General features: G+C 46.4%; 1 protein-coding gene across 11 annotated transcripts in view; it reads left to right on the top strand.

The window, feature by feature from the left end:
• Nucleotides 1–26,271, top strand: part of dnah9l (dynein, axonemal, heavy polypeptide 9 like) — a 67,906-nt gene that overhangs the window by 40,952 nt on the left and 683 nt on the right. For 7 of the 11 annotated variants that reach the window (XM_072714491.1, XM_072714493.1, XM_072714487.1 and 4 more), the window contains 25 exons: nucleotides 313–459; nucleotides 694–807; nucleotides 916–1,059; nucleotides 1,326–1,508; nucleotides 4,961–5,062; nucleotides 6,566–6,700; nucleotides 6,816–6,989; nucleotides 8,475–8,710; nucleotides 9,223–9,345; nucleotides 9,436–9,640; nucleotides 11,119–11,283; nucleotides 12,078–12,218; nucleotides 12,327–12,497; nucleotides 12,611–12,733; nucleotides 12,925–13,118; nucleotides 13,206–13,354; nucleotides 14,850–14,977; nucleotides 21,110–21,337; nucleotides 21,771–21,962; nucleotides 22,062–22,181; nucleotides 22,499–22,741; nucleotides 22,909–23,091; nucleotides 23,416–23,531; nucleotides 24,124–24,236; nucleotides 25,031–25,171. In XM_072714491.1, coding sequence (XP_072570592.1) covers nucleotides 313–459; nucleotides 694–807; nucleotides 916–1,059; nucleotides 1,326–1,508; nucleotides 4,961–5,062; nucleotides 6,566–6,700; nucleotides 6,816–6,989; nucleotides 8,475–8,710; nucleotides 9,223–9,345; nucleotides 9,436–9,640; nucleotides 11,119–11,283; nucleotides 12,078–12,218; nucleotides 12,327–12,497; nucleotides 12,611–12,733; nucleotides 12,925–13,118; nucleotides 13,206–13,354; nucleotides 14,850–14,977; nucleotides 21,110–21,337; nucleotides 21,771–21,962; nucleotides 22,062–22,181; nucleotides 22,499–22,741; nucleotides 22,909–23,091; nucleotides 23,416–23,531; nucleotides 24,124–24,236; nucleotides 25,031–25,171 — 3,970 coding nt within the window. Of the gene's footprint in view, nucleotides 1–312; nucleotides 460–693; nucleotides 808–915; nucleotides 1,060–1,325; nucleotides 1,509–1,904; nucleotides 2,120–4,960; nucleotides 5,063–6,565; nucleotides 6,701–6,815; nucleotides 6,990–8,474; nucleotides 8,711–9,222; nucleotides 9,346–9,435; nucleotides 9,641–11,118; nucleotides 11,284–12,077; nucleotides 12,219–12,326; nucleotides 12,498–12,610; nucleotides 12,734–12,924; nucleotides 13,119–13,205; nucleotides 13,355–14,849; nucleotides 14,978–21,109; nucleotides 21,338–21,770; nucleotides 21,963–22,061; nucleotides 22,182–22,498; nucleotides 22,742–22,908; nucleotides 23,092–23,415; nucleotides 23,532–24,123; nucleotides 24,237–25,030; nucleotides 25,172–26,271 lie in introns of those variants that run through there. The other 4 variants (XM_072714496.1, XM_023805817.2, XM_072714514.1 and 1 more) reach the window with 4 other exon arrangements.

Here is a 26,271-nt window from a genome sequence, read left to right as displayed (position 1 = left end):
ACTCACACACCATTCATTCACACACACGCACCCCATTTGATAATCTTTTAGTAAATAGAGTACATTTTCAGTTGATTTAGAAATTGTGTAATGGCACATAGTTGTATACTGTTATTCAGTGTCCATTAATAGTTTGCTATGAATAGGAAGGTTTGGTCAGAGCCCTAGAGCTGTCACTGCTGGGCTGGCAGGATATTGTAGATTCTTTCTGCTTTTTGTACCTGTTTGCCCTGTCATCAGATTCGGGTACAACATAGGTAATGTGACAGTGAAACTATGTGAATAACAAAATACAATAATGTTTCCAATCAGGTGGAAGACCTGAAGGCCAAGCTGGCCGTACAGGAAGTTGAGCTGAACCAGAGGAACATAGACACCGAGGCGCTCATCGCCAAGATTGGCCAGCAGACAGAGAAGCTCAACCAGGAGAAGGTTGTGGCTGACGCGGAAGAGCAGAAGGTGGGCTGCCCTCTAGTGGACAGGAGGATTGCTGAACCTTGGGTCTGAATGCACAATAATTGCCTGAATCAATTTACATAGATATTTCCTTAAAAAATTATTTTGAACATTAACTAAGCTTCAGGAAATTGCTTCTATTTTGCAAAAGGTACTGTGAGGAACAAACATAATAAATTGTGCATTAACCACTGGATGTCAAGCGCTTCACCTTCATTACCTCCTCATAACCTGAAGGTTGCGGCAATCCAAGCTGAGGTCTCAAAGCAGCAGCAAGAAACGGAAAATGACCTCGCCAAAGCCGAGCCGGCCCTCCAGGCTGCCAATGCCGCGCTCAACACCTTGAACCGGGTGTGTCTCTCTTTTTACTCATCCTCGGTGTGTGGGGTGACTGTCTCCAGGATCGGCCTCCCCTGCGTGTGTGTGTGCCCTCACCTCACCTGCTAATCTGTCCCCCAGCTAAACCTAACGGAGATGCGCACGTTCCCCAACCCCCCCACCATCGTTGCCAACGTGTCAGCTGCTGTCTTGGTCTTGCTGGCTCCACAGGGCCGCATCCCCAAAGACCGCAGCTGGAAGGCTGCTAAGATTTACATGAGTAAGGTATGCTAATGTTAGCCATTGCAGCATTTCCAATTCCACATTGGGGCATACAGATGTGACTCACTTCATGATAAATTATCAGGCAGTGGTATGATACAGTTACAAATTCATTCCCTGCGACATAAGCACATACCCCGAGATAGTCAAACTCATGGTCTTACATGGCACATGAAGAAAATGTGATTGGTCGGTATATTCACTGGGCTAAAGGGTGCATATTGGTCATCACTCATGATTGGACGTCTGGTTTGTCCCTTACCTCTTAGGTAGATGACTTCCTGCAGGCCCTGATGAACTTTGACAAGGAGCACGTTCCTGATGGCACGATCCGGGTCCTGAAGGAGGAGTACCTGAGCGACCCGGAGTTCAACCCCGAGTTTGTGCGCCTTAAATCATCCGCTGCAGCGGGACTGTGTGCCTGGGTCATCAACATTGTCCGCTTCCATGAGGTATGGCCTGCATATATATTTATATATTCTTATGCAAGAAAAGACTAACCTGGATGACATGCTCGCTCAGTGGGAAGTGCTCTCAACTTACTAACTAGTACATTGCCAATCCTTTGTGTGCCCTTAAAAGGACTGGCATCCCATCTACACGTTTCCTTGCTTTGTGCCCTGTGTAGCCCAGGATAGCAGCAGTTGGAAATTATGGTCGGCTTTTATGGCTCTGTTTCATAACTTTGGAATGTGAGCATTTGAATAAGTGGTCACTGAAATTAATGACAAATGTGCATCGTGCCGTTTAAGCTGAACCATAGTGTTGCTACGGCAATACTTCTGCCATTGCGTACATTTGAAAGACCCAACCCATCAGTGGTTCAGCGGCAAAGGTACAAAGCAAAAGCGGAGAGCCGCGCTGCCGGGTTGAGTGCGTGGCCGTTATTCGTCACGTTCATCGCTTGCGGCTCGTTAATGGCGCCACGCGAAATTCACTCCCTGCCGCTGCTGTGCTGTGCAGCTGCTCATTGTTGTCATTGTGTCTGTTCCCTCTTTCTCGTTTCCCCCATATTCTCTGCTGCCATCTCACCATAATCACTGCTGCCACCAATAAGATGTATGTAAGTATGACCCTTATTTACTACTCTGATGCCTTGATTTGTTTTCGCAACGTTTGCCTGTTTTTTTTGCCTTGGATAACGCCGGAGCTTCTTTGCGGGGAAATGCCTGCCGAACCAGTGCTTTTGTAGATGTTTCTGGATTGTTTCCTTCTTGGCGTGTTTTTTGTGCCTGGCGCGCTGCCTCCCCCCCTTACTGGGAGAGGGTACCACTTCCTGTCAGCCGCTGGGGACATGCCACAGCCATTGTGGTGCCAGATCACACTTCAGGATGCGCTGCGGAGGGCAGGATTTCATTAAGCGCTTTGACTGTGGAATGAAGAGATATCACATGGTTACACCCCCCAGCCCTGTGTGTTATTAATGTTCACCACTGCATTATTCTTACCCAAAAGTCCCCCCCCATCAAAGATCTTCACTGAGGTGTTTGCTTTAATGTTGTGTGACCCCTAATACCTGTTAATATTTGATTATTAACTAGTCCTGACGCTGAACATTATTCATTTAGTGAGAGAAAGTTAAAAATTAACACATCTGCCTGTACTATTCTTTTGGAACCAAAATGTTAAATGAGTTGTGCATTTTACAAACCACACAACCTGATACATAGGAGTTTTACATGCGTGGCATGATAGACTTGCGGTTCATGCCCGGTCTGTAACCTGGTATGACAGACTTGCGGTTCATGCCCGGTCAGTAACCTGGTATGACAGAATTGCGGTTCATGCCCGGTCAGTAACGTGGTATGACAGACTTGCGGTTCATGCCCGGTCAGTAACCTGGTATGACAGACTTGCGGTTCATGCCCGGTCAGTAACGTGGTATGACAGACTTGCGGTTCATGCCCGGTCAGTAACCTGGTATGACAGACTTGCGGTTCATGCCCGGTCAGTAACCTGGTATGACAGACTTGCGGTTCATACCCGGTCAGTTACATGGTATGACAGACTTGCTGTTCATGCTCGGTCAGTTACATGGTATGACAGACTTGCGGTTCATGCTCGGTCAGTTACATGGTATGACAGACTTGCGGTTCATGCTCGGTCAGTTACATGGTATGACAGACTTGCGGTTCATGCCCGGTCAGTTACATGGTATGACAGACTTGCGGTTCATGCCCGGTCAGTAACCTGGTATGACAGACTTGCGGTTCATGCCCGGTCAGTTACATGGTATGACAGACTTGCGGTTCATGCCCGGTCAGTAACGTGGTATGACAGACTTGCTGTTCATGCTCGGTCAGTTACATGGTATGACAGAATTGCGGTTCATGCCCGGTCAGTAACCTGGTATGACAGACTTGCGGTTCATGCCCGGTCAGTAACGTGGTATGACAGACTTGCGGTTCATGCCCGGTCAGTAACCTGGTATGACAGACTTGCGGTTCATACCCGGTCAGTTACATGGTATGACAGACTTGCTGTTCATGCTCGGTCAGTTACATGGTATGACAGACTTGCGGTTCATGCTCGGTCAGTTACATGGTATGACAGACTTGCGGTTCATGCCCGGTCAGTAACCTGGTATGACAGACTTGCGGTTCATGCCCGGTCAGTAACGTGGTATGACAGACTTGCGGTTCATGCCCGGTCAGTAACCTGGTATGACAGACTTGCGGTTCATGCCCGGTCAGTAACCTGGTATGACAGACTTGCGGTTCATACCCGGTCAGTTACATGGTATGACAGACTTGCTGTTCATGCTCGGTCAGTTACATGGTATGACAGACTTGCGGTTCATGCTCGGTCAGTTACATGGTATGACAGACTTGCGGTTCATGCTCGGTCAGTTACATGGTATGACAGACTTGCGGTTCATGCCCGGTCAGTTACATGGTATGACAGACTTGCGGTTCATGCCCGGTCAGTAACCTGGTATGACAGACTTGCGGTTCATGCCCGGTCAGTTACATGGTATGACAGACTTGCGGTTCATGCCCGGTCAGTAACGTGGTATGACAGACTTGCTGTTCATGCTCGGTCAGTTACATGGTATGACAGAATTGCGGTTCATGCCCGGTCAGTAACCTGGTATGACAGACTTGCGGTTCATGCCCGGTCAGTAACGTGGTATGACAGACTTGCGGTTCATGCCCGGTCAGTAACCTGGTATGACAGACTTGCGGTTCATACCCGGTCAGTTACATGGTATGACAGACTTGCTGTTCATGCTCGGTCAGTTACATGGTATGACAGACTTGCGGTTCATGCTCGGTCAGTTACATGGTATGACAGACTTGCGGTTCATGCTCGGTCAGTTACATGGTATGACAGACTTGCGGTTCATGCCCGGTCAGTAACCTGGTATGACAGACTTGCGGTTCATGCTCGGTCAGTTACATGGTATGACAGACTTGCGGTTCATGCCCGGTCAGTTACATGGTATGACAGACTTGCGGTTCATGCCCGGTCAGTAACCTGGTATGACAGACTTGCGGTTCATGCTCGGTCAGTTACATGGTATGACAGACTTGCTGTTCATGCTCGGTCAGTTACATGGTATGACAGACTTGCGGTTCATGCCCGGTCAGTTACATGGTATGACAGACTTGCGGTTCATGCCCGGTCAGTTACATGGTATGACAGACTTGCGGTTCATGCCCGGTCAGTAACGTGGTATGACAGAATTGCGGTTCATGCCCGGTCAGTAACCTGGTATGACAGACTTGCGGTTCATGCCCGGTCAGTAACGTGGCATGATAGACTTGCGGTTCATGCCCGGTCAGTTACGTGGTATGACAGACTTGCGGTTCATGCCCGGTCAGTAACGTGGCATGATAGACTTGCGGTTCATGCCCGGTCAGTTACGTGGTATGACAGACTTGCGGTTCATGCCCAATCCCAGGTATCATGTGAGGTGGAGCTGAAGCGGCAGACTCTGTCCCAAACCCATGCCGACCTGCTGGAATCAGCTGACAAGCTGGAGGTCATTCGCAGGAAGCTGGCCGTGAGTGTGGGAAGAAGCTGGTCCGAAATGGGGGGGGGGGGAATCTGCCGTCTGCAAGGACTCTTAGACATCGAGCCATTATTGGTTCTGAGACCACATTACACACTATGCCCACATTACACACTATGCCCACATTACACACTATGCCCACATTACACAGCCTCTATTACAGTCTGCCCATATTACACAGTTATGCAGTATGCCCTCATTGTACAGTATGCCCAAATTAATAGCAATATTTATTTAGCTGTTAACATTTGTACTTTTTTGGCAAATGTACAAGCTACAAATGTAACGTCTGGGGTAAAAATATAATACATTTTTACTCTTGTGAAAAATACACGAAGAAAGTAACATTAGCAGTTAATTTTTGAATAAATAGTGTGAAGAGACGTGGTCTTGGCTGACTGTTCAGTAAGATGTTTCCCTCTTTAAGTCTGGTGAAGGCTTTTATTTGAAGCCTGAAATCCTCTTTAATAGGGAGGCTAAAGAAAGTTTTAGAGCGACATGGTGATTAAGAGCAAATGTGTGAGGCATTTATGTAGCAAGACTGCAAGGTAATTAACTGGCGTGTATGAAGATTCATGCTTTAGACCCAAATTTTAATTTGGCACATAAATGTGCCTGATGTAGGCAGCATTTAATCACCTATCTGACAGGAGCAACTACTTTCATTTAACCTTGACTGAAGATCATGAATTCTAACACGCTTAATTGCATACACCATTTAATAGAATGAACAGAGCAAATTTCCCCCAATTCAAAGGCTCTGATTGACACACTGTAGCAATAAGGCCTGCCACAATTAAGGTTGATCTGTATTCGCAGCCCCATCACCATAGTGATGTGATTTTGTTTGATCACTACAGCAAAGAAGACTTCCTGAACTTTACCTTGTTTTGAATTAGCCCAGAATCAAAGGCTACACGGACCCCATAGAACAGGATAGTGCTCTTCACCCCCACATCCCATTAGCTCTAGCATTAGGCTGCCGATAACCCTGGTCCTTACCCTGACAGCACAGGGGACAGCAGCTCCACCGTTCCGCCTCAATATGCCATAAGCTGAAACTCATGAAAATTACTTTGTATGCTGTCGCAAGGTAATTGTTTTCTTTCATGCTATGTTTTCATTCATAGGAAAATTCCCACTTCCAATGTGAAAATCTGTGTCAAGTGGCTCACGCTGAAGCGTCTGTCTGCAGCTTAATTGTTTTCTTGCTATTACACCAGCACAGGAGGGCTTTCAATCAACTTGCCAGACTTCTCGCCTGTAACAAAAACACAACCTGCTGAAAGACACTTAGCAACCAACTTCATGGGTTTTAATAATCCCCTGTAACTTTTTTTGTCAAACAAAAAGAAATGTTATTTAAATTTGTTTTCTCAGCAGGTAGTCCCAGGTTCCTCAGAGCCTTTTGGCTATAGTGATGATTTCCAGGTGTGAGTTAGATCTCTTTGTAGGGTGAAACTACACACTGATTGATTTTCATTGCTGTTGCAGGAGCTGGACACCAGTCTGGACACTTTGACGGCAGCCTTTGAGAAAGCAACGGCAGAGAAGCTGCGTTGTCAAGATGAAGTCAATAGGACCAACAAGACCATCGAGCTTGCCAACCGACTGGTGAAAGGTCTGGAGGTGAAGACCCAGGGAAGGTTCTGCTTGGCCATCTTCTCTCTGGATCATCATATCTGCATGATCTTTTATATTTAATGTTTTAAATGGTTTCTCAATTTGTGTACGTGTGTGTCAGTCCGAGAACGTGCGATGGGCCCACTCCGTGGCTCAGTACCACGAGCAGGAGAAAACCCTATGCGGCGATGTGCTCCTGACTTCAGCCTTCATCTCCTACGCTGGCTCCTTCTCCAAGAGATATCGCCATGAACTGCTAGAGAACCTATGGATACCATACCTCCACAACCAGAAGGTAGGCATCATCTACCAGCCTCGAAAAACAGGTTATTCTTACCTAGCTAATTCCACAAGGTAATGCGGGTTCTGAACTCATAAGATGGGTTTTATTAATCAATGTCTCAGGTATCCCAGTGGAAACTAAGAAAGCAGTTGTGTTTAACAGCATTTTAAGTTCAATTGTTGGTTTACAAGCATTATTTCTCGCATCGCCGCTGCAAGATGCCCTTTGTGCCAAAGATTTATAAGGCATTACTCAGACACAGGACTGAGTCGGTGCTGGATATTGTGTGCTCTGTGCTTTTCTTCTAATGTTAAGCCTTTGAAAGCACAAGTTAATAAACTCTGGCTTTCTCCAAGAAATCCAAGGGGATGTTCCACAAAGCAGGGTTTCTCAGTTAGCTAGGTTAACCTAAGCTAGAGGTCAGGATTGTCCAATAGGAATGCTCCTTACCTAAACTCTTACTGGATGATCATTACTTCTAGCTTAAGTTAATCAAACTAACTGAGAAACCCTGCTTAATTAAACCACCACCCCCCCCCCCCCGAAATGTAAGTGGACCATTGTTATTGTCGTTGTGTTTGAGGGGCATGGATGAAACTGAATCAGATTTAGCTCGATGAAAATGAACAAGAAATACTTAATTTTGAAAATGTAGCTTCCTGAAAAGGCCTGACGTTCAGGTTAATATGTCGACAGCATTTTGGCTTTCTGGTTTAATACTGGAACTATGCACAATAACCATCTTACGTTACACACTGGGGGCAGGTGGGTACACGTCACAGGAACTGTCATGGTAGCTTTATTGTTACATTAAATCGAGGGCTGTTGGTGAATGCATTAACACACTTCCATTTAATTTTTCCTTCTAACAATTCAGTACCCGTTGCACTGCTGAACAAAAAAAAACAAATTCAAAGTATTTCAAAGAAAAGACTTGGAGTAAAGCCTGTAGGCATTGAGTAAAAAAAGCTTTGTGACACGTAAATCCTGCCCCTGACAGCTGGTAAGGGTCTCTGCAGATGTTCTGCAACAGGCAACAGACATATGTAACAGGCAGCACAGATCACGGAAAGGAAATGGAAACCATTAAATTCTTGCACATTCTGTTGGCCCACAATAGAAACAAGTGGAGGGAATAATTTTCAGATTACATAGTACTCTTCTGGTGCTAATTGTCTGAGAGCTCTTCTCATTCTTTCACTTAAAATGTTCTGCATAGTGATTTAAGTAAATTTGTAGGGGCATTTTATGTGAACAATTTGCTTGTTTGCTGGGGTTATCGTATGATTGTTAGACTGTTTATGTAAGTAACATATGGCAAAACAGTTTCTCTGGGATTTTCTGTAGAACCATTACAAGCCATTTTGTATTAAAATGCAGAGATGTTCCTATTTTGTGCATCAAAGAAAATGAACCAGAATAAGAATGAATCAGTATTTCTATAATCTTCCTTTAAATGTATTTGGAGTTTTTGGAATTTTGCGTTTCCTTCTTCAGATCCCTATCCCAATGACAGAGGGTTTGGACCCTGTCTCCATGCTCACTGATGATGCCACAGTTGCCAAGTGGAATAACGAGGGCCTGCCTAGTGACAGAATGTCCACACAGAACGCCACCATCCTCATCAACTGTGAGCGCTGGCCCCTCCTCATTGACCCCCAGCTGCAGGGCATCAAGTGGATAAAGAGTCGCTATGGTGCTGACCTCAGAGTCATCAGCCTGGGGCAGAAAGGGTGAGGGAACGTCACTCAATGACACGTCGTGCCCAAAAGTGTGACAGGGGCTGCAGGTCGTGACTGACCTTTATCTTTTTCATTCTGTTTGCTCTTTGCTTCTTCAAAGAAATGGAGTGAAGGTCCCTCCACTGTGTGAGGAACCTTTGCCTTGAATTTGTGCTTTTCACATTCCATCTGGCCCAGAGACCAAAACCAAGAGCCGTGCACAGGCCGGCCTTCAGAGCTGAAAGGCTTTGGAAAGGCGATTATCTTCCCTGTTAAAGATATTCTATGGTACTTAGTTTATCAATGCATACAATAGTTAGTCTATGATTGTAGCCTGAGAGCTGTTATGATGGACACGCTTTTTGGTCTAGTTGTTTTTCTTTAATTGTATGGGTGCAGGTCCTCTATCAATTATCTACCATTATCTAGTGTGCAGGACAATGAATTCACTGTCTATTGTCCATTTTTGATATTGTTATAAACAATGTTATTCATGAATGTATTGCTTGACCTCCCCTCTCCAGGTATGTTGATGTCATTGAGCAAGCTGTGGTCACAGGAGATCCCGTTCTAATTGAAAACCTTGAGGAGACAATCGACCCGGTGATCGACCCGCTCTTGGGGAGGCACACAATCAAGAAAGGAAGGTGCGGATTCACTCAGCTCCTGTCAAGTTCAGCCCATTGATAAGTCAGGTAGTGTGATTTATTTTCCTCCTGATTCTGCTCTCTGTGAAGATATATCCAGGTGGGGGATAAAGAGTGCCACTTTCACCCAAACTTCCGGCTCATCTTGCACACCAAGCTGGCTAACCCCCACTACAAGCCGGAGATTCAGGCCCAGACGACCCTCATCAACTTCACAGTGACCCGCGATGGCCTGGAGGACCAGCTGTTGGCTGAGGTGGTCAACCTCGAGAGGCCTGACCTGGAGCACCTGAAGGTAGGTCATTCAGGAGTCTCCCCCAGCCCTTTGCCCGTCACCGAGTGTGACTGGCCCCATATCCACAGGGTCAATGAAGACAGCAAAGTAGCTGAGTGCAGAGGAGCGTACTCCTGCCTGATTGATATTGTTGGGTTAAAGACTATAATATTAAACAAATGAGCTGTGGAGAAGGGTACAGAGTCGCACAAAGGTTGAGTGCTGTGTGCAGCAAGTAGGCAGCAGTTAGGGAGATTGCTTAATCATGTTTCTGCCGTTTTATCTCCTAAAAACCTTCTGTTTAGATGCACAGTGGGCTTCCTTATCTTCACTAGCATGTTATTGAAAGACAACCTCATTGATACAAACAGTAATTCTAAGTGAGAGCAGGCATTTACCAGACATCTGAAGTATTCCGTTTTGTGTGTATCTTTCAATAAGAGAAAAGTTGTAAAATAGCAGTAGTTGAAATAGAAATGGAAAAACAGAGGCTTTGGAGTGTTTTCACCTCCCGAAGAAAGGTGAGACACATAACTCTCGCGGATAAGATTGCGAATTGTGCCTTTCTGAGAAATGATACCTTGGAAAATCTACCTATCCATCCATCTTCTAACCATTTATCCCAGTCAGTCACAGGAACCTTAAAATATACAGAACAGAGAAACAACGGAAATGAATATTTTGTTGCTCAGGTGTCTTAGTGTGACTAAGCAGTCTTCTCAGAGTGGTATTTGACCTTTTTTTGATAGCTTCACCTTCACCATCCCCCTCCTCAGAGGTCCATTTATTTATCATAGACAGCCCTGGAAAAAATGAAAAGACCGCAGCAACATTTTGTGTCACTCATTTCTCGATTTATGGGCATGTGAATAATATGTGTATTTTTTATTCTCTGCTTCTCATTAATGAAGGGCTTCTTCCTTGCTTTATGGGACTTCAGTCCTGCTTCTAGGAGCCTGATACAAACTGTCCTAGCAGTGCACTTCACACCTGCACTTAATGTTTGCCATTCCTTTTGAAGGTCACTTGATGTCATCCTACAATTCATGAGAAACTTTCAGATAAGCTGACAGTCATCTCTGGCATTAGAAAGTTGTTTCCGCACTTTAGCTGATTCCCAGTGTCTCCTGCTTCACCTTTTTCTTGTGTACTGCTGTCTTAAAAAATTTTAACCTGGAAGCAACCTGCTGCTCAATGTAGCCTTCTGCCAGCAGAACCAGAATTAAGCCAGAATTTAACAATGCAGATTTAAAAAAAATATAGAGTGGTCTCTTAATTTTTTTCCATAGCTTTATGTTGTATGTATTTAATATGTTACCCTTAGCTTTCAGTTGTAGTACTGGAGAATTAAGACTAAACAACAACTGACAAGCAATGGTACTTCTAGTTAATAAACAGAGTAATGGGGAATTTGTGTGTGAGTGTTTTGGCCGATATCCAGCCTCCTCCGCTAATCCTCCCCCTCCTCCTGTTGGTTTTGCTGTCTGTGGTTTTTCCAGTCGGATTTGACCAAGCAGCAGAACTCCTTCAAGATCGAGCTGAAGCTTCTGGAGGATGAGCTGCTGACCCGCCTCTCGGCAGCAGAGAGCAACTTTATAGGGGATAATCTGCTGGTGGAGAAGCTGGAGACCACCAAGCACACGGCAGCTGAGATTGAGATGAAGGTGGCACCTTCCTCACTTAGTTTCTCACCTGAACCACATATTAAAACACTTTAAACGTGGTCACCCAGAAGGCCTGACTGCAATCACAGCATGATCAGCATAATACGTGGGTCACCCAGAAGGCCTGACTGCAATCACAGCATGATCAGCATAATCATCACACGGGTCTGAGAAAACCTGTCTACACTGATAGTGAAGCCTGAGATAGGAGGGACCTTCGTAGCTGTGGTTTGTTAGTAGTCACAACTGATTTTTGTAACAAGTTTTATTTGTGGTGAAGTGTTTTAATGTCATAATACTGATCTTGACCAAAATGCCATGATAGTTTTAACTCTTCACCTTTGTGTTTTACTTAGACAAACAAACCTGACGTCCTGTTTTGGTTATTTCTGTTGCTTGCTTTTCAGTTAGTTTTTCAGTTTAATATGTAACATGTACCCTTGGAATAGACTCATTGCTTTTTTTTATGACCTCCATTTTGCATGTAATCGAAAGACGCCTCCTGACATCATGTAAAACGATTTTTCTAAACATTCCAGGCAAGGTTAAGATTTCAGTAAAAACAATGAACATTAACTCATGTTTTCATGACACCTCTGTTTTGCGTGTGTGTATCTGCGTGTGTGTGTGTGTGTGCGTTCGCGCGTGTGTGTGTAAGTGCGCGTGTGTACGCTTGTCAGTGTACCACAGTTTGCGGCTCTGAAAAGCTCGAGCTGTTGGAAGTTGTGCTGGATTACTGCTGGCCAGTGACCAGGGCCTCTGACTAATGGACAACCATGAATTCTGTGTTGTAGGTCCTGGAGGCAAAAGTTAATGAAGTAAAAATTAATGAGGCACGTGAACACTATCGTCCTGTGGCCGTGAGGGCTTCACTGCTCTACTTCATAATGAATGATCTCAATAAAATCAATCCAATGTACCAGTTCTCACTTAAGGTAAGATTTAATTTATACATTACAGCTCCGCTCTTCCCCCAGCCCCTCTTTGCCCCCTCATTCAGGGTGAGCGTGTTCCCGACCAGTAATTTCCCTCTTCCTCCTTAGGCGTTTAATGTGGTGTTTCACAAGGCTGTGTGCCAAGCCGAGCCCTCTGACGATGTCAGGAGGAGGGTGAGCACTCTCATCGACTGCATCACCTTCTCCACCTTCAACTACATCAGCCGTGGCCTGTTTGAGCGGGACAAGCTCACCTTCAGTGCTCAGTTGGCCTTCCAGGTATGAGCACACTGGCTTTGGGGCTGGAAGCATCTTCTAACCATGTACTGAATGCATTTTTTCACACCCCACCCTTGGCATTTGACTGAAACCCTTCTTTTCTGAACCTGTAGCTTTTGCTTATGAATCGAGAGATCGATGTCCGTGAGCTGGATTTCCTGCTAAGGTTCAACATTGACCACAGCTATGTCAGTCCAGTAGAATTCTTGTCCAACTCAGCCTGGAGTGCCATTAGGGTACGTAGATATCCATTAGGATATTGCATGGTCTATGACAATTATGGATCTCCACGCTGTGATTTTTTAAAATATAAACCTAAATGTGCTTGGTATGTCCTCATAAAATGTACCATTGCCAACAGAATGTGTGATTCCAGTCATTGACCTGAGCCTTCGCTAAATTCACCCCTTCTTGCACGCCTCCATAGACCATGAGTTTCACAGATGAGTTCCGTGGGCTGGACCGAGACATCGAATGTTCACCCAAGCGCTGGAAGAAGGTGGTGGAGTCTGAGTGTCCAGAGAAGGAGAAGTTCCCCCAGGAGTGGAAGAGCAAGAGCTCCCTGCAGAGACTGATTATGATGCGCGCCCTTCGGCCAGACAGGATGACCTATGCTGTCAGGTGACCCTCCCACTGTCCTTCGATCCCATCTAGACGTGTACGTGCTGCAGGCTTTGGGCTGGACAGCTCAATCTTGTGTCTCCGCAGGAACTTTGTGGAGGAGAAGCTGGGAGCGCAGTACACGGAAGGACGCAAGATCGAGCTTGCAAAATCCTTTCGAGAGAGCGGGCCTGGCTCCCCCATGTTCTTCATCCTGTCCCCCGGCGTGGATCCTCTGAAAGACGTCGAGTCCCTGGGTGATACAGCCATTATGCATTCCGCGGGAATGATGGGCAATTAATTCATTATCTTAATGAACTACTGGTGCGCTCTGTAGTCAGACATCAGTGTTATGCAAATAAAATAAGATGATAGCACTGAGCACTAGGAAATTAGTTTTGGGAAATATCCTGGAGTACCAGCTCCAGACTGGGATTTCTCACTCTGAATAATATATTTTATACAATTACATTTTTCCCTATATTTTTGTTGGTGTATTAACCTATTTATATATTCAAAATTTGTATATGGGACTCCCAGCTGCAAATGTGCTTGCAGTGTATGCAGTCTCTAGAGGGTTGGGATGTGCTTGCAGTGGGGTAGGGGTGTGGTGATAGGAGAGTGTTTACAGTGTATGCGGTCTCTGCAGTGTTGCGGTGGGCGTACAGTGGGTTAGGAGTATGATAAATGGCGTGTGCTTACTGTGTATGCAGAAGCTGCAGTGTTGGGGTGTGCTTACAGTCGGTTAGGGGCATGATGAATGGTGTGTGTTTACAGTGTATGCAGTCTCTGAAGTGCTGGGGTGTTCTTACAGTGGATTCGGGGTGTGCTGAAAGGCGTGTGTAGTCACTGGAGTGTTGAGGTGTGCTTACAGTGGGTTGGGGTGTACTGAATAGCATGTGCATACAGTATATGCAGTCGCTGGAGTGTTGGGGTGTGTTTAAAGTGGGTTAGGGCTGTACTGAGAAGCGTGTGCTTACAGTGTATGCAGTCGCTGGAGTGTTGGGGTGTGTTTACAGTGGGTTAGGGCTGTGCTGAGAAGCGTGTGCTTACAGTGTATGCAGTCGCTGGAGTGTTGGGGTGTGTTTACAGTGGGTTAGGGCTGTGCTGAGAAGCGTGTGCTTACAGTGTATGCAGTCGCTGGAGTGTTGGGGTGTGTTTACAGTGGGTTAGGGCTGTGCTGAGAAGCGTGTGCTTACAGTGTATGCAGTCGCTGGAGTGTTGGGGTGTGTTTACAGTGGGTTAGGGCTGTGCTGAGAAGCGTGTGCTTACAGTGTATGCAGTCGCTGGAGTGTTGGGGTGTGTTTACAGTGGGTTAGGGCTGTGCTGAGAAGCGTGTGCTTACAGTGTATGCGGTCGCTGGAGTGTTGGGGTGTGTTTACAGTGGGTTAGGGCTGTCCTGAGAAGCGTGTGCTTACAGTGTATGCGGTCGCTGGAGTGTTGGGGTGTGTTTACAGTGGGTTAGGGCTGTGCTGAGAAGCGTGTGCTTACAGTGTATGCAGTCGCTGGAGTGTTGGGGTGTGTTTACAGTGGGTTAGGGCTGTGCTGAGAAGCGTGTGCTTACAGTGTATGCAGTCGCTGGAGTGTTGGGGTGTGTTTACAGTGGGTTAGGGCTGTGCTGAGAAGCGTGTGCTTACAGTGTATGCAGTCGCTGGAGTGTTGGGGTGTGTTTAAAGTGGGTTAGGGCTGTACTGAGAAGCGTGTGCTTACAGTGTATGCAGTCGCTGGAGTGTTGCATTTATGGTGTGCCAGGTAAGAAGCTGAGATTCACCATAGACCTTGGAAAGCTGCACAATGTGTCCTTAGGACAGGGTCAGGAGGTCGTCGCTGAGCTGGCCATGGAGAAAGCGTCCAAAGAGGGTCACTGGGTCATCCTGCAGGTGAAGTAGCACAAAGGATGGATAGACTTGTCTACCAATCTATCCCCAGACCATCATATTCCCCTTTTCATTTGTTACCTCAATCAGCACTGTCATTTTCTTTCCTTTGACATCTTCTGCAGTCAGAAAAGTAATTGAGATAAATACAAATAAATGTCTGTAAAACTAAAATAGACTGTGTAGCTGAATGAGTAGAGCAGATGGTATCTGAAGTACTACTGAGGATGTTAACATTAAGAATGACAGCCTGAATTCCAGCACCAATTATGGGAAATGTGTGGTGCTGTACTTCAGTATTTTTATACTGCAGTTAATAGCATTTGGCTGCAAACCTATGAACAGGGCATTAAAATATGTATCATTAAATATCACATACCACAAAACCTGTTCTGGATGTAGAAGATTCATGGATGGATTACAGAGGGAAATATTTATCAAGCCACCATATTCTTCTTTCAATGCCACACAAAATGCAACACAAACAGTGTATATTAAAAGGAATTTGGTAAGTGAAAACACTAACCGAGTTGTTCATATGGTTCTTTGAGGTCAGAAACAAAAACTCAACAGGAAAATATTTTGGTTTGTTTTAAGCCAGTGAAAATGATGCAGGCTGTCAGCCTGACAGTAAATTTTGTGCCTGTATATCTGTCTAAATTGTTAAGTACTAATGAATAGGTTTGCTGGACTTATAATGCAATTATATGAAGTAATATACCAAGACACATACTGTCTCTCTCTCTCTCTCTCTCTCTCTCTCTCTCTTTCTCTCTCTCTCTCTCACACACACACATGCACACACATATATAAAAGATATGTAATATATATGCATAAAATGCAGATTCAAGCCCAATAAGCTGATACAATATACAATAGAAAAGCTAGAATGTTTGCTTAGATATATACAGTCGATGCAAAAAAAAGAGAAAATGTTTAAAGCCATTTATCGAGCTGATAAGAGCATATTTGATTAAAATAACAGCCCTTCAGTTTCCAAAACTCTCCTCAGGGGCACCCCAGCCATTCCATATATTTGTTTAATTTCACAACTAGCTCACTTAATTAACTTAATCAATTAATGGTTGCTGCAAATACTAGGGTGACTTTAGGACAGGTTTTGAAATGACTATGCTAACATACTTTAATAACACATAATAATTTTCACACCAACATTACGACCGTTTACACCGTTTTCTTGGACTTCCTGAGACTTTGCTGGAATGCTGTTTGTATATGACAGTGCCCCTACCTGGAATGCTGCTTGTACTGTATATGACAGTGCCCCTGACTGGAATGCTGCTTGTATATGACAGTGCCCCTGGCTGGAATGCTGCTTGTATATGACAGTGCCCCTGGCTGGAATGCTGTTTGTATATGACAGTGCCCCTGGCTGGAATGCTGTTTGTATATGACAGTGCCCCTGGCTGGAATGCTGTTTGTATATGACAGTGTCTCTGACTGGAATGCTGCTTGTATATGACAGTGCCCCTTGCTGGAATGCTGTTTGTATATGACAGTGCCCCTGGCTGGAATGCTGCTTGTATATGACAGTGCCCCTGACTGGAATGCTGTTTGTATATGACAGTGCCCCTGGCTGGAATGCTACTTGTATATGACAGTGCCCCTGACTGGCATGCTGCTTGAATATGACAGTGCCCCTGACTGGAATGCTGTTTGTGTATGACAGTGCCCCTGGCTGGCATGCTATTTGTATATGACAGTGCCCCTTGCTGGAATGCTGTTTGTATATGACAGTGCCCCTGGCTGGAATGCTGTTTGTATATGACAGTGCCCCTGGCTGGAATGCTGCTTGTATATGACAGTGCCCCTGGCTGGAATGCTGTTTGTATATGACAGTGCCCCTGGCTGGAATGCTGTTTGTATATGACAGTGCCCCTGGCTGGAATGCTGTTTGTATATGACAGTGTCTCTGACTGGAATGCTGCTTGTATATGACAGTGCCCCTGGCTGAAATGCTGCTTGTATATGACAGTGCCCCTGGCTGGAATGCTGCTTGTATATGACAGTGCCCCTGGCTGGAATGCTGCTTGTATATGACAGTGCCCCTAACTGGAATGCTGTTTGTATATGACAGTGCCCCTGACTGGAATGCTGCTTGCATATGACAGTGCCCCTGACTGGAATGCTGCTTGCATATGACAGTGCCCCTGGCTGGAATACTGTTTGCATATGACAGTGCCCCTGGCTGGAATGCTGTTTGTATATGACAGTGCCCCTGGCTGGAATGCTGCTTGTATATGACAGTGCCCCTGGCTGGAATGCTGTTTTTATATGACAGTGCCCCTGGCTGGAATGCTGTTTGTATATGACAGTGCCCCTGGCTGGAATGCTGTTTGTATATGACAGTGTCCCTGGCTGGAATGCTGCTTGTATATGACAGTGCCCCTGACTGGAATGCTGTTTGTATATGACAGTGCCCCTGGCTGGAATGCTACTTGTATATGACAGTGCCCCTGACTGGCATGCTGCTTGAATATGACAGTGCCCCTGACTGGAATACTGTTTGCATATGACAGTGCCCCTGGCTGGAATGCTGTTTGTATATGACAGTGCCCCTGGCTGGAATGCTGCTTGTATATGACAGTGCCCCTGGCTGGAATGCTGTTTGTATATGACAGTGTCCCTGGCTGGAATACTGTTTGCATATGACAGTGCCCCTGGCTGGAATGCTGTTTGTATATGACAGTGCCCCTGGCTGGAATGCTGCTTGTATATGACAGTGCCCCTGGCTGGAATGCTGTTTGTATATGACAGTGCCCCTGGCTGGCATGCTGTTTGTATATGACAGTGCCCCTAACTGGAATGCTGTTTGTATATGACAGTGCCCCTGACTGGAATGCTGCTTGCATATGACAGTGCCCCTAACTGGAATGCTGCTTGCATATGACAGTGCCCCTGGCTGGAATACTGTTTGCATATGACAGTGCCCCTGGCTGGAATGCTGTTTGTATATGACAGTGCCCCTGGCTGGAATGCTGTTTGTATATGACAGTGCCCCTGGCTGGAATGCTGCTTGTATATGACAGTGCCCCTGGCTGGAATGCTGTTTTTATATGACAGTGCCCCTGGCTGGAATGCTGTTTGTATATGACAGTGCCCCTGGCTGGAATGCTGTTTGTATATGACAGTGCCCCTTGCTGGAATGCTGTTTGTATATGACAGTGTCCCTGGCTGGAATGCTGCTTGTATATGACAGTGCCCCTGACTGGAATGCTGTTTGTGTATGACAGTGCCCCTGGCTGGCATGCTATTTGTATATGACAGTGCCCCTGACTGGAATGCTGTTTTTATATGACAGTGCCCCTGGCTGGAATGCTGTTTGTATATGACAGTGCCCCTGGCTGGAATGCTGTTTGTATATGACAGTGCCCCTGGCTGGAATGCTGTTTGTATATGACAGTGCCCCTGACTGGCATGCTGTTTGTATATGACAGTGCCCCTGGCTGGAATGCTGTTTGTATATGACAGTGCCCCTGGCTGGAATGCTGTTTGTATATGACAGTGCCCCTGGCTGGAATGCTGTTTGTATATGACAGTGCCCCTGACTGGCATGCTGTTTGTATATGACAGTGCCCCTGGCTGGAATGCTGTTTGTATATGACAGTGCCCCTGGCTGGAATGCTACTTGTATATGACAGTGCCCCTGACTGGCATGCTGCTTGAATATGACAGTGCCCCTGACTGGAATGCTGTTTGTATATGACAGTGCCCCTGGCTGGAATGCTGTTTGTATATGACAGTGCCCCTAACTGGAATGCTGTTTGTATATGACAGTGCCCCTGACTGGAATGCTGCTTGCATATGACAGTGCCCCTAACTGGAATGCTGCTTGCATATGACAGTGCCCCTGGCTGGAATACTGTTTGCATATGACAGTGCCCCTGGCTGGAATGCTGTTTGTATATGACAGTGCCCCTGGCTGGAATGCTGTTTGTATATGACAGTGCCCCTGGCTGGAATGCTGCTTGTATATGACAGTGCCCCTGGCTGGAATGCTGTTTTTATATGACAGTGCCCCTGGCTGGAATGCTGTTTGTATATGACAGTGCCCCTGGCTGGAATGCTGTTTGTATATGACAGTGCCCCTTGCTGGAATGCTGTTTGTATATGACAGTGTCCCTGGCTGGAATGCTGCTTGTATATGACAGTGCCCCTGACTGGAATGCTGTTTGTGTATGACAGTGCCCCTGGCTGGCATGCTATTTGTATATGACAGTGCCCCTGACTGGAATGCTGTTTTTATATGACAGTGCCCCTGGCTGGAATGCTGTTTGTATATGACAGTGCCCCTGGCTGGAATGCTGTTTGTATATGACAGTGCCCCTGGCTGGAATGCTGTTTGTATATGACAGTGCCCCTGACTGGCATGCTGTTTGTATATGACAGTGCCCCTGGCTGGAATGCTGTTTGTATATGACAGTGCCCCTGGCTGGAATGCTGTTTGTATATGACAGTGCCCCTGGCTGGAATGCTGTTTGTATATGACAGTGCCCCTGACTGGCATGCTGTTTGTATATGACAGTGCCCCTGGCTGGAATGCTGTTTGTATATGACAGTGCCCCTGGCTGGAATGCTACTTGTATATGACAGTGCCCCTGACTGGCATGCTGCTTGAATATGACAGTGCCCCTGACTGGAATGCTGTTTGTATATGACAGTGCCCCTGGCTGGAATGCTGTTTGTATATGACAGTGCCCCTGACTGGAATGCTGTTTGTATATGACAGTGCCCCTGGCTGGAATGCTGCTTGTATATGACAGTGCCCCTGGCTGGAATGCTGTTTGTATATGACAGTGCCCTTAACTGGAATGCTGCTTGTATATGACAGTGCCCCTTGCTGGAATGCTGTGTGTATATGATAGTGCCCCTGGCTGGAATGCTGTGTGTATATGACAGTGCCCCTGGCTGGAATGCTGTTTGTATTTGACAGTGCCCCTGGCTGGAATGCTGCTTGTATATGACAGTGCCCATAACTGGAATGCTGTTTGTATATGACAGTGCCCCTGGCTGGAATGCTATGTGTATATGACAGTGCCCCTGGCTGGAATGCTGTTTGTATATGACAGTGCCCCTGGCTGGAATGCTATGTGTATATGACAGTGCCCCTGGCTGGAATGCTGTTTGTATATGACAGTGCCCCTGGCTGGAATGCTGTTTGTATATGACAGTGCCCCTGGCTGGAATGCTGTTTGTATTTGACAGTGCCCCTGGCTGGAATGCTGCTTGTATATGACAGTGCCCATAACTGGAATGCTGTTTGTATATGACAGTGCCCCTGGCTGGAATGCTGTTTGTATATGACAGTGCCCCTGGCTGGAATGCTGCTTGTATATGACAGTGCCCATAACTGGAATGCTGTTTGTATATGACAGTGCCCCTGGCTGGAATGCTATGTGTATATGACAGTGCCCCTGGCTGGAATGCTGTTTGTATATGACAGTGCCCCTGGCTGGAATGCTGTTTGTATATGACAGTGCCCCTGGCTGGAATGCTATGTGTATATGACAGTGCCCCTGGCTGGAATGCTATGTGTATATGACAGTGCCCCTGGCTGGAATGCTGTTTGTATATGACAGTGCCCCTGGCTGGAATGCTGTTTGTATATGACAGTGCCCCTGGCTGGAATGCTGTTTGTATATGACAGTGCCCCTGGCTGGAATGCTATGTGTATATGACAGTGCCCCTGGCTGGAATGCTGTTTGTATATGACAGTGCCCCTGGCTGGAATGCTGTTTGTATATGACAGTGCCCCTGGCTGGAATGCTGTTTGTATTTGACAGTGCCCCTGGCTGGAATGCTGCTTGTATATGACAGTGCCCATAACTGGAATGCTGTTTGTATATGACAGTGCCCCTGGCTGGAATGCTGTTTGTATATGACAGTGCCCCTGGCTGGAATGCTGTTTGTATATGACAGTGCCCCTGGCTGGAATGCTGCTTGTATATGACAGTGCCCCTGGCTGGAATGCTGCTTGTATATGACAGTGCCCCTGGCTGGAATGCTATGTGTATATGACAGTGCCCCTGGCTGGAATGCTATGTGTATATGACAGTGCCCCTGGCTGGAATTGCACGCAGCTGCTGATGGTCCTTATGTTTGTCTATGTGGTAGAACATCCACCTGGTGGCTAAGTGGCTGGGCACTCTGGAGGCTCTGCTGGAGCGCTACAGCGAGAGCAGCCACCCCGACTACCGCGTGTTCATGAGCGCTGAGCCCGCACCCTCGGCCCTCGAGCACATCATCCCCCAGGGCGTCCTGGAGAACTCCATCAAGATCACCAACGAGCCGCCCACCGGCATGCTGGCCAACCTGCATGCTGCCCTAGACAATTTTGACCAGGTGATGGGGATGGGGTCTCACTGCTGCCGAGGCGTTACCTCTGGGTGGCTGGGTGGCACACTGCTGTTATGGAGGGGCATTGCTGGGGCCCCTCCATAACACACTGGAATCAGCTTCAGCAGATTGACAGACTGACAGTGAAATCCAGCTCAAGGAATAAAGATCAGCAAAATCTCTCTCTCTCTCTCTCTCTCTCTCTCTCTCTCTCTATGGAATATATATATATATGATATGAAAAACTGAAACATTGTAGAAAATAAGACTGGAATAAATGCATATAATCAAAGTGATATTTGGAAAACTGGAATGAATACATATAATCAAAGTGATATTTGTGTTTCATTTCATGTGTGAGAAAAAGATTGTAAGGAAATGACAGTAATAATAGTAAGCCTTGTAGGGAATGATGGTTCTCCACTTTGTCTCTGTTTAGGATATTTTGGACCAGTGCTCCCGTGAGCAGGAGTTCAAGACCATCCTCTTCTCTCTCTGTTACTTCCACGCATGTGTGGCAGAGAGACGCAAGTTCGGTCCTCAAGGCTGGAACAGGAAGTACCCCTTTAACACTGGTGACCTCACCATATCTGTCAACGTCCTCTACAATTACCTGGAGGCAAACTCGCAGGTGATGTGGTCAGTTGGGCAAACCAAAGGTAGTCAGGATATGGGTTCTAACATGATTGTGGAACCACTTTTGTGTAAAAGTCCAGTTTCTTTTTGACAGGTGCCTTGGGAAGACCTCCGCTACCTCTTTGGGGAGATCATGTACGGGGGTCACATCACTGACGACTGGGATCGCCGGCTTTGTCGCACCTACCTTGAGGAGTACATGCAACCCCACCAGGTACCTGGTCAGATCGCGGCTGGCTTGAGTAGCCCCTAATATCTTTGTGTCTGTGGCGACCTCACTTCTCAGCCATTATTGTCTGAGCCTTCTTACAAAGAAAACCTCAGAAAATGTCATGGTGAATAGAGTCCTTAGTATTAGAACTCCCTCTTCTGGAGGACAATGGAACTTCAGCTTTTGATTGGAGGGAAGTCTTAAGATGAACAAAAGCTATGAGTTACTATGAAATGAGCAGAAAGTACTGCGCATATTTAACTGCTGACATGAATATTGGTTAAAAGAAAACATTCTTTGTGTTTGCTTCCATTTCCTAGTTTGATAGGAAACTGGCTCTAGCTCCAGGATTTCTGGTACCATCCAATCTGGATTATCAGGGTTACCATGACTACGTTGATGAGATGCTGCCACATGAGAGCCCAGTGCACTATGGGCTGCACCCCAATGCCGAGATCGAGTTTCTCACCGTGACCTCCGACAATCTCTTCCATACCCTGCTGGAGTTGCAGTCCAGAGACTCCGTCATGGGCGAAGGTGCCTCGCAGACGATGGAGGAGAAGGTGACCTGGCGTGCTCAGACTGCGGCCGCAGCTCCACACACGCATCAAGCCACCAGAACACCTCAAAAACACCGGCTGCCGACTTGCCACTCAAAATGCAAGCAATCTATTTTTATTGACTATTTTACCACTTACGAGAGCACTCAGGTGTTTTGCATGCCTTTCAGGTGAAAATGATTCTCGATGACATTCTGGAAAAATTGCCGGAGGAATACAACATGTCGGACATCACCTCCAAGACGGCCGAGCGCTCGCCATACATCCTGGTGTGCTTCCAGGAGTGTGAGCGCATGAACATGCTCACCTACGAGATCCGGCGCTCACTCAAGGGACTGGACCTCGGGCTCAAGGTGGGGGGAACGGAATGGGGGCAGAGATAACGTGCGTCAGTCAGTCACAGTGCACATACGATTTAGTGCTCTCGCGGTTTGAGGGTGTTAGGTAAACATCTGACGTCATCGTCTATGATCTATCAGGGCAGCTATTCGGCAATAATTAGCAGCTACATTCAAATTGCTAACATTTTCACCTTGGTGCATGTAAACCTTAGCAGGCCTAAATGTGACTTATGAGAACTGTCAGGTTCAGGTGCCTGATGTTCTCCTCCCACACCCACCCATGTGGGGGGCTTCCTGAGCTCCCCACCAGTCCAATTACTCCCCCCCTTTCATCAGGGTGAGTTGGCCGTTTCCTCGGAGATGGAGCGGCTGCAAACGGCTCTTTTCCTCGATAATGTTCCCGACACGTGGACCAGGCTGGCGTACCCTTCGACATGTAGCCTGGGGCAGTGGTGAGTGCACCGTCCATCAGTGGTGCCCCTTCAGTCAGAGACAAGGTTCTTGCTGTTTGACCTACATGTCAGAGGCCCTCAGAGAACAAGAGAAGCACTCAGAGTCTTGTCACTCTGACCGTAGCGCCTCCCCTTGCTCTTGCATTAATGATCAGTGTTTTTATAAGGAATGCTGTGAAAATCTGTTTTTTTAATGCAACTGAAAAGTACTGAGAGATGAATATATCCTGACCTTGATGTTGCCAGTGAAGATAATCATTCCATTCACTCCGAACTTGTCTGCCTGATCTGATAAGTTCCTTACACCTGAAATTACACCCCGAGGAGAACAGCCCCGTTAGAAGGTGTGTCTCCTCCCAGGCAGGAGAAGGTGATAGATCACCTTCTCACATGATCGTACAATACGGGTCATCAGAACGGGGCTGTAACCGGCACCGCGAGCAGCACTCGCAATAAGAATTGGATCCAAAATCACAGCAGCATCTCTAATGCCGTCAGATACAATGGCACAGGTCGTTAATCCATTGTCTGTTGAAGCTATTTTTAGATAGCATGCTGGCTGCTGATCTTTACCTGTCTGTAAAACACGCAGGTACTGCGATCTGCTGCAGCGGTGCCGGGAGCTGGACAGCTGGACGCAGGACCTGGCGCTTCCCAACGTGGTCTGGCTCTCGGGCCTGTTCAACCCACAGTCCTTCCTCACAGGTACCTGCAGGCTGCCTCCCCGCCACCGCCGCGGCGGCGTTGCTAATTTACTGCTACAGCGCTTTCCGTAATTAGCGCCGCGAGGCCTCATTAAGTCCGCTCTAATGAATAAATATTGTATTTCATAGCTTGATTACCAGATCAGCTCGATGCTCGAGCGTCGTAAACAATTATTTCCCTAAATATTCATCACCCCAAAGTGGATGATCATTGGTATTTAATGCTGGTATTTTCAAGTACATCTTTATTATGCTAATAGATTTTGAAGCATTTGTGGTTTGAAGGAGAATTAAAAAAATAAAACATGAAAAAATAAAAGAAGTGATTTAATGTTAACTATGTATTGTATCCCTATTTAAAATACAGTCTGTATGATCTTTTAAAGATCTTTGTATAAAAAATTGTGAACTGTAAATTTAGTTCTTTTAATTTTAGTATTTGCTTTTTACATAGTTGCCATCTACAACTACTCGTCTCACTGAGTGCTAGAGTTTTTGATGTTTAAACTCTACAACTGCCTGCACTATGTTCTTCTTACATTGAAATGTAAAAAAGTTCAAATTTGCATCAATGCTTGAGCTCACGTCACCTTCAAATTTCAAAGAACATACTGAAATACAGTGTAAAGCCATAAGGTACCTGTGTTTCCCATACAACATTCCTTTATTCCTGTATTATAGTTGAGTAATTGGAAAGTTTCTAGCACCTGATGATACCCCATTGGCAGACTGCGAGTGTTTACACCAATCAGCAGAGGCCCTTTACCTGCATCTACATTTGCACTTGTGTTCCAGCTGTAATGCAGAGCCTGGCCAGGAAAAATGAGTGGCCCCTGGACAAGATGAACCTCACTGTGGACGTCACCAAAAAATTTAAGGAGGAGTTCAACCAGCCTGCCAGAGAGGGAGTCTACTTCCATGGGCTGTACTTAGAAGGTAACTGCTATTGTGCATTCCTATGGGACTAATGTGTGATTAAAATACACTATATTGCCACTAAGTATTGGGATACCCCTCCAAATCATTGAATTAAGGTGTGCCAGTCAATTCCATAGCCACAGGTGTTCTCTGGAGTGACAAAGCACGCTTTTCTGTCTGGCAATCCGATGGCTGAGTCTGGGTTTGGCGGTTGTCAGGAGAACGGTACTTGCCTGACTGCATTGTGCCAAGTATAAAGTTTGGTGGAGGGGGGATTATGGTGTGGGGGTGTTTTTCAGGGGTTGGGCTTGGCCCCTTAGTCCCAGTGAAAGGAACTCAATGCTTCAGCATTCAAAGCCATTTTGGACAATTTCATGCTCCCAACTTTGTAGGAACAGTTTGCGGATGGCCCCTTCCTGTTCCAACATGACTGTGCACCAGTGCACAAGGCAAGGTCCATAAGGACATGGATGAGCGAGTCTGGTGTGGAGGAACTTGACTGGCCTGCAGACCCCTGACCTCAACCCGATAGAACACCTTTGGGACGAATTAGAGCGGAGACTGCAAGCCAGGCCTTCTTGTCCAACATCAGTGCCTGACCTCACATATGCTCTCCTGGAAAAATGGTCAAAAAATCCCATAAACACACTCATAAACCTTGTGGACAGCCTTCCCAAAAGAGTTGAAGCTGTTATAGCCGTAAAGTGTGGGCCAACTCCATATTAAAGCCTGTGTATTAAAGTTCATGTGTGTGTAAAGGCAGGTGTCCCAATACTTTTGGTAATATAGTATACGATACTTGAGTGCAGTACAGTTCTACCCCTGCCATACTGGTAAATGTAGCGACGTCATCCAGTGTCCAGGATGGAGAATGTTTCGTGGATCATGAGCTCTGGGCATTAATGGGTCCATGACCGTGAAACAATCCCGTATTAAGTGGGCTACCCAGTAGATCAGTGTAGAAAGCTGTACTCAGGCACATCCCTGCCAGGGATCAATGGAAAAGGGAACATGAAGGTGAGAGCTGGGATCACTGTACAGTTGCTGATAGCTTTGCTGTTATTAGCAGAGGTGGACATTTCAGGTCCAGAAAGTAAAAATCCAGACCAGGATTTCAT

Source organism: Paramormyrops kingsleyae, chromosome 1 (assembly GCF_048594095.1).
Source record: "Paramormyrops kingsleyae isolate MSU_618 chromosome 1, PKINGS_0.4, whole genome shotgun sequence".
Taxonomy (NCBI): domain Eukaryota; kingdom Metazoa; phylum Chordata; class Actinopteri; order Osteoglossiformes; family Mormyridae; genus Paramormyrops; species Paramormyrops kingsleyae.
Note: the sequence above shows the minus strand (reverse complement) of the source record. Positions and strands in the feature narration are given on the sequence as shown.